Source organism: Pyxicephalus adspersus, chromosome 9 (assembly GCF_032062135.1).
Source record: "Pyxicephalus adspersus chromosome 9, UCB_Pads_2.0, whole genome shotgun sequence".
Taxonomy (NCBI): domain Eukaryota; kingdom Metazoa; phylum Chordata; class Amphibia; order Anura; family Pyxicephalidae; genus Pyxicephalus; species Pyxicephalus adspersus.
The window spans coordinates 730,768-738,523 of record NC_092866.1 but is presented as its reverse complement, the minus strand read 5'-3'; the positions used below and the strand labels follow the sequence as shown (position 1 = coordinate 738,523).

General features: G+C 52.9%; 2 protein-coding genes across 3 annotated transcripts in view; both read left to right on the top strand.

Annotated features, from left to right (window-relative positions):
• Positions 1-5,564, top strand: part of ATP2C2 (ATPase secretory pathway Ca2+ transporting 2) — a 37,334-nt gene extending 31,770 nt beyond the window's left edge. Inside the window, exons 17-25 of the mRNA XM_072422694.1 lie at positions 1-80; positions 152-202; positions 285-451; positions 1,380-1,448; positions 1,732-1,848; positions 2,498-2,645; positions 3,637-3,732; positions 3,865-4,006; positions 4,884-5,564. The exon at positions 1-80 is cut by the window's left edge and continues 17 nt beyond it. Coding sequence (XP_072278795.1) covers positions 1-80; positions 152-202; positions 285-451; positions 1,380-1,448; positions 1,732-1,848; positions 2,498-2,645; positions 3,637-3,732; positions 3,865-4,006; positions 4,884-5,002 — 989 coding nt within the window. The 3' untranslated portion in view covers positions 5,003-5,564. The remainder of the gene's footprint in view (positions 81-151; positions 203-284; positions 452-1,379; positions 1,449-1,731; positions 1,849-2,497; positions 2,646-3,636; positions 3,733-3,864; positions 4,007-4,883) is intronic.
• Positions 5,565-7,215: 1,651 nt separating this feature from the next.
• RFWD3 (ring finger and WD repeat domain 3) overlaps positions 7,216-7,756 on the top strand; it is a 10,198-nt gene continuing 9,657 nt past the window's right edge. The window contains exon 1 of one of the 2 annotated variants that reach the window (XM_072422395.1): positions 7,216-7,312. The gene's annotated coding sequence lies outside the window, so the exon portion shown is untranslated. Of the gene's footprint in view, positions 7,410-7,756 lie in introns of both variants that reach the window. The other variant, XM_072422394.1, reaches the window with a different exon arrangement.

Below are 7,756 nucleotides of genomic sequence, written 5' to 3'. Positions count from 1 at the left end.
CCAATGGGCACCTTAAAGCCATTTCGGGGGAGGAGTTGGACCGTCTGGATGAAGCGTCTTTGTCTTCCGTTGTCACCAAGGTGATTTCCTGTCCTGAGATTTGTGTGGTTGTCACCGATGATTGCTACAAATCTCCTCTCTGTCTCCTCAGGTCTCCGTCTTCTATCGCACCAGCCCCAAACACAAACTGAAGATTATCAAGGTAGCGGCATGACGTGTAGCGTGTTCATTCCGTGTAAATATAACGTTACCAATCAATAATAAAATTCCATGTCCCCCCCAAGGCTCTACAGCGCACAGGCGCCATTGTGGGAATGACCGGAGACGGTGTGAATGACGCAGTGGCCCTGAAGTCAGCCGACATCGGTGTGGCGATGGGGAAGACCGGAACGGATGTCAGTAAGGAAGCAGCAGACATGATACTGGTGGATGATGATTTCTCAACAATCATGTAAGAAAATGTAATCATCTGCAGAATATGTATCTGTCAGGGGGGATGGGAGGGTGCAATGTTCTGCAGAATATACAATATGTATCTGTCAGGGGGGATGGGAGGGTGCAATGTTCTGCAGAATATACAATATGTATCTGTCAGGGGGGAGAGGTGAGATGGAGCGATGTTCTGCAGATATTACTGTGTATCAGTTGGTGTAGGATGGAGCGATGCTCTGCAGAGCGCTGTGTAAATATTGGGTGAATGCAGTGATTACGTTCGGTTGATGTCTCTGCCCGCCTGCTATTGCTGGGTGTTTGGGGATCATCCGGTGATCTGGCTGCACACAGAACATTTCCGGCCCATTACCCCACACTAATGTCCAGGCCCGGAAATGTTTTACCTGCTGATTGAATGTAATGTCAGCACCCCCACCCCCCCCCCCCGCTGTGTACACTCACCTGACATCTAGTGCGTCCTGTGTACACAGATCATCAGTGGCCCCCGGTATAATGACCCCCCCGGTATAATGACCCCCACACTTCTGTCATCCCTGTCCCCTGGTGTCAGATATTACAGACAGGAATGTGAGTGCCATCATAGATCTGTATCCATGTGTGCACCCCCATACCCCGCCCCCCATGTCCCTCCGCCCTATGTGCACCACCCCAGGCCCCCCATGTCCCTCCTCCCTGTGTGCACCCCCATACCCCGCCCCCCCCATGTCCCTCCTCCCTGCTGCACCCCACATACCCAGGCCCCCCATGTCCCTCCTCCCTGTGTGCACCCCCCATACCCCAGCCCCCCATGTCCCTCCTCCCTGTGTGCACCCCCCTTACCCAGGCCCCCCATGTCCCTCCTCCATGTGTTGCACTCCCCAATTTCGGGCCCCCGGGGTCCCTGTATATGACACACCCCGCACATTATCGTCTTCTCTCTGTTGCAGGAACGCCATAGAAGAAGGAAAAGGAATTTTCCACAACATCAAAAACTTTGTGCGCTTCCAGCTCAGCACGTAAGTGTCCCGCTCTCTGAACCAATCGTCCGGCTTGTGTGTGCGGTATGGGGAAGGTGAACGCTGCTGTGGGAGGGGATACAATGAAGTTGGGTAAAGGTGGGCAGTGATGTTTCGGGGGTCCCCCTGAATTCTTTTGGCTTAGGGGGAGTCACATGACCCGACCAATCACCTTACAGCTTACACATACTTAGCTTTTCCTGGTATAATGATCTCACAGCAGCTGTTCAGCCAAGATGGTGATTGCACTGCCTGGTACATAAACCTATCGAATCTTTTCCAGGAGTATCTCTGCGCTGAGTCTGATCACTTTATCGACCATCATGAACCTGCCGAACCCTCTGAATGCCATGCAGATCCTCTGGATTAATATCATTATGGATGGCCCGCCAGCACAGAGGTAACACACCAAGCACACGCGGGTGTCATGTCAGCGCTGCCATGATGAGAGTACCACCATTGGAACAGCTATGGGCTGTATTACCAGTAGGGGCGCCACAGCTCGTTTTATGTCTAAACCATGGCCAGAACATAAAATACCAACCCGAGCCAGGACCGCCCCACAACTCTTCAAACCAATCAGCTGCCAGAGAGAATGCAGAAGCCCCGCCCCTTATATACCCAGCTGGAGAGTCAGCTAAGGGCACAGGGTCACCCAGCTCCTGAGTGCACATAACAGGCATTGGAAGTGATGAACAGAAGTGAGGGGAATCCTTCCAATAGGGACACAGGCAGCCATGATGACTCTTCCAGTTCCTGGAAAACAGAAAGAATCAAGGAAGGGGATATTTAGTTCTACTCATCTGCCAAGCCTGAACTCATAAGTAGAACAACCAAGAGGGGCAAAAGACGGCCAATTGAGGCAAACTTTGTGGAAAAACGTTGTGTGACGTATGGTAATATTTGGTTTTTTTATTATTTTGTAAAAAGTTTTTCCACAAAGTTTGCCTCAATTGCCCGTCTTTTGCCCCCTTGGTTGTTGTTCTAGTTTCTGGTCAGCCGCCTCCTGTCCTCCATCTTTCCTCATATCTCCATCTTTTCCTGTGCAGTTTGGGGGTGGAGCCAGTCGATAAAGACGCCATCAAGCAGCCGCCGCGCAACGCCAAGGAAGCGATTCTCAGCAAAGCCTTACTGCTGAAGATCCTGCTGTCCGCCGCCATTATCATCAGCGGGACGCTCTTCGTCTTCTGGAAGGAGGTCAGCAATCGTGCCGGGGGGGGGGGGGTGGGGGGGGGGGGATCCCTCAGAACACCAAACAAGAGCATCAGAGGGACAATGACTTGGGAGGAGAAGACTCCATTACTCCTCCGCTACTCCTTTGTTACTCCTCTGCCGCTTCTTCACTACTTCTCAGCTGTTCCCCCGACACTTCTCCATTACTTTGTCACTCCTCCGCTGTTCCTCTGCCCCTCCTCCTCCACCTTGCCACTCCTCCGCTGTTCCTCTGCCCCTCCTCCTCCACCTTGCCACTCCTCCGCTGTTCCTCTGCCCCTCCTCCTCCACCTTGCCACTCCTACGCTGTTCCTCTGCCCCTCCTCCTCCACCTTGCCACTCCTACGCTGTTTCTATGCCCCTCCTCCTTCACTGGCCACTCCTCTGCTGTTTCTCCGCCCCTCCTCCTTCACTGGCCACTCCTCCGCTGTTCCTCTGCCCCTCCTCCTCCACTTTACCACCCCTCTGCCCCTCATCTGGCCACTCCTCCGATGTTCCTCCACCCCTCCTCCATCTCTGCCACTCCTCCGCTGTTCCTCTGCCCCTCCTCCATCTCTTTGCCACTCCTCCGCTGTTCCTCTGCCCCTCCTCCTCCACTTTACCACCCCTCTGCCCCTCATCTGGCCACTCCTCCGATGTTCCTCCACCCCTCCCCCATCTCTGCCACTCCTCCGCTGTTCCTCTGCCCCTCCTCCATCTCTTTGCCACTCCTCCGCTGTTCCTCTGACCCTCCTCCATCTCTTTGCCACTCCTCCGCTGTTCCTCTGCCCCTCCTCCTCCACTTTTCACATTACTCCATACAAAGTGAATTATGTCTGGGGAGGGCAGAAGCCGAGCACGGCGGGGACATTCACCGTTACCATCCATTATCTCCGCCCCCATTTGTATCTCTAGAATTGTATTTGGGAGAATCTCCTAATAAATTTGCTCCACCCAATAATTGAAGTCATTTTGTATTCCGGGCTCCATTCCTCAGATTCCGGATGGGAAAGTCACCCCGCGGACGACCACCATGACCTTCACCTGCTTCGTGTTTTTCGACATGTTCAACGCCTTGGCCTGCCGCTCCCTGGTAAGTGACCTCATATAGAGGCGATGGGTCGGTTCTGGGCGGAGCAAGGCCATCATGTGATCAGTTTTGGGTCGAACTGATTAAACATTTTCTGGAGATCAGACCACTGACTGCGCCCCCTTCTCCCCGCAGCATAAAACAATCTTTGAGATCGGGATCTTCAGAAATCGGATGTTCTGGTACTCGGTGATTGGCTCGATCCTGGGACAAATGGCCGTCATCTACATCCCCCCTCTTCAGAAGGTTTTCCTTACACAGAATCTGCATGCGCTGGGTGAGTCAGACTGCTGTGTGGGAGGGGCTACCTCTGCGTAATCACATGATAAGGTGTTAGTGGGAGGGGCTGCCTCTGCTGTAATCACATGATGAGGTGTTAGTGGGAGGGGCTACCTCTGCGTAATCACATGATGAGGTGTTAGTGGGAGGGGCTGCCTCTGCGTAATCACATGATGAGGTGTTAGTGGGAGGGGCTGCCTCTGCTGTAATCACATGGGCTGCCTCTGCTGTAATCACATGATGAGGTTTTAGTGGGAGGGGCTGCCTCTGCTGTAATCACATGATGAGGTTTTAGTGGGAGGGGCTGCCTTGGCTGTAATCACATGATGAGGTGTTAATGGGAGGGGCTGCCTCTGCTGTAATCACATGATAAGGTGTTAGTGGGAGGGGCTGCCTCTGCTATAAACTGCATCTGGCACCCCAACCCAGCCAGGACAAGTGTGGGCCCAACCATCTGTGTCACCGGGAAGGGATTGGTGTCACTCACCTGCTGCAACAGAGAGAAGACTATGCAAGCACAGCAGCCTATAGCATGGGAGCCTCCGATGCCGCTATAGACATGGAGAGGGCAGGATCACTGGTGGCCCCCCATATCTGGCACCCCTCCCCCCCACCTTATACATTACACAGCCCAATGGCCAGCACTGGTTAGGATGACCCCAGGGGGTGGACACCTGTTTTCCCAAATTGTTGCTGCAATTGTTTATTCGTTGTAAGCTGGAGTCACGTCAATTCCATCTAAATTAACATGTCCCTGTCCAGGTGACAACATTGCTGGCTGATTTCACTGAGTTGTCACCTTGCTACAGGAAGTGGAAACACAACTACTGTCAGGGGCTCCAAAACTGCACTGACTTTTGTTTTTCTCCTTTCAGATCTCCTTTTCCTCACCGGCTTGGCGTCCTCTGTGTTCGTTGTCTCAGAACTAATAAAGTTTTGTGAACAGTACTGTTGCAGAAAGAAGACAGTGAAAGTTCTAGAAGAGGACATATAACCGGACTCGCCTGTATTCCCGTCACCTTTTCCTTTTTTCACCGGCACTTTGACCCACCCCCTCCCCCCACCCTATCATGTGATCTCTGATGTCACTCGGCCCCCGCGCTATATTCCGTATTTATGTAAAAGTTGACACTGCTGTGTTTATGGAAAAAAGAAAACTTTGTCATTTATCAGGCATGAGACAACAGAAGACAAACCGTCACGCGTTCCCGATCGAAGACGATGAGCCTTGCTTTTTTTTTTTTTGTATATTACAATTCATTTTCAAATAAAGACTAATCATTTATTTTTAAATAATCCTAATTAATGATCTGCATTTCAGGGGCTGGGAAAGAAAAACGGTGCAACGCTGCCCCCTGCTGGAGCAAGATGGTGTCACAATGTGTGCTGCTTCCTCATTGGCTGAAAATTCTTTGATTGGAAATGTTAATAAAACTGAAATTCCAGCAATTGTCAATAGGAACATTGCAATGATAGCTCCCTACAGACCCCCAGCATAAGGGGCCCCAGAACAACTGATCACCAATGTAAGGGGGGCCCCAGAACACCTGACCACCCATGTGAGGGGGGCCCCAGAACACCTGACCACCCATGTAAGGGGGGTCCATCACCTGACCACCAATGTAAGGGGGATCCCAACACCTGACCACCAATGTGAGGGGGGCCCCAGAACACCTGGCCACCAATGTGAGGGGGGCCCCAGAACACCTGACCACCAATGTAAGGGGGGGTTCATCACCTGACCACCAATGTAAGGGGGGTTCATCACCTGACCACCAATGTAAGGGGGGTCCATCACCTGACCACCAATGTAAGGGGGGTTCATCACCTGACCACCAATGTAAGGGGGGGGTCCCATCACCTGACGACCAATGTAAAGGGGCCCCAAAACACCTGACCACCAATGTAAGTAGGATCCATCACCTGACCACCAATGTAAGGGGGGATTCTGGGGATAGAGCAGCAGGATCTGGGTGCTCCCAGTCCAGGGGTCCTGGTAGGAGATTTTGGCTAATGCATGTAGGTGCACAGCTCCTCCCAATGACATAGCATGAGATGCAGCAATTGGGGCATTCACACAGTCTGAGTCCTCAGGGGCGGGGTCAAGCAGCAAGGAGGAAGCAGGGTTTGAATGCTGTGGGTGGTACACAGCGTTTTCCATCTGAAAGGTCCAAGTTTATTTGCTTCATGTCAACCTACCAGCCCTGAGATAGCAGGGGGCACAAGAGACCCCCCCCCCCATCATGTCCTCTGTCTCTCTGTAAGAATAGGCCGGGTCAGCACCACACCTGGTACCAGCCCACCTACAGCTATTGTACACGCCCCCTGCCACCCCACAGTTATGGAAGCCACGCCTCCAAAGATTGGCTGAGCCCACAATGATATTTTATCACATCTGATTTGTAGGAAAAAAATAGAATATCAAGATGAGGAATAGATGATTGGCCATCAGACCAACAACAGGGACAGCCGAGGGGAATAGAGGGGCCCCAGGAGGGACAACTCAGGAGGACGGAGGGACCACAGGAGGGACAGCTGAGGAGGAGTGAGGGGCCCCAGGAGGGACAGGTGAGGGGGAGGGGCCACAGGAGGGACAGCTGAGGGGGACGGAGGGGCCACAGGAGGGACAGCTGAGGGGGACGGAGGGGCCACAGGAGGGACAGCTGAGGGGGATGGAGGGGCCACAGGGTCGGGTATGATCTTTGCATGTCTAGGGAGATGATATCTCTCAGGGCATAGAACCCGGGGTATATTATGACTACATGACCCTCTATGGCGGTGTTTCTGGGACTTTAAATTATGGGGGAACCCTGGAAATAACTTTCAGGTCCTCTGGGCCCCCCTCTATACTTAATATACCCACAGATCACAGTATATTAGTGTGGTGGTCAGTGGGAAGAATTCCTCTTACATTGATGGATGGCCAGTGGGAAGAATGTCAACCTTACAGATAGCTAAAAACATCATTGGGGTCACCTAGTCTGACCTAAGAGGTGCAAATTGCTCATTGCACAGGGAACCCCTAGCAACCCCTGGAAAATCCCCTAGCAACCCCAGGAGTAACACCTAGCGCCCTCTAGAGGATTCCTGGCTCTAACAATCTCCGCTCTATGCTGGGTTGCGTAACAGATATCACCGCCCAGCTACAGACCACGTGATAGGAACCCGGCTCATTCCGCAAAGTGACAGGCGCTTTGGCCAATCAGCATCTTGATGTTTTGACCCGGAAGCAGCTGTTGCTAATAGAGACTAGGATGAGCCCCGCACCACTGGCAGAGTGTCTGGCCAATAGAGGCTGGGCTAGGTGAGTGGGCGGGGTTCCGGCGGTTGGCGGGGAGAATGATCTGATGTGACTGTGGGCTGTGTGTGGCTCCGTCCAGCTGTGTTCAGGCCGGAGAGAGGTCAGTGATAAGCCGGGGATTCCCGGAGAGTGCGGCCGGGAGAGTTCTGTACGAATCGCGGCACTCGCCTCCCCCCCTTGTCTCTGGCTGCAGTGGTCAGTCCCGTTGTTCAATAACGGGGCCTGGGATGTACCATTGACTTGGAATCAGGGAGAGGTGCCAGTGCCCCCTCTTTCTGTTATGCAATGTCCGGGTTTCCAGTAATGAGAGATTGGGGTGGAATGTACCATGTGTTGGTGGCGGGGGTGTCATGTGTTTTCATATTAGCGAATTCCAGGGAGGATGCAGAGCTGTCATTTCCAGGGACAGTCAGAGAGAAGCATGAGAGGGGGGGTTCAGAGAGCAGT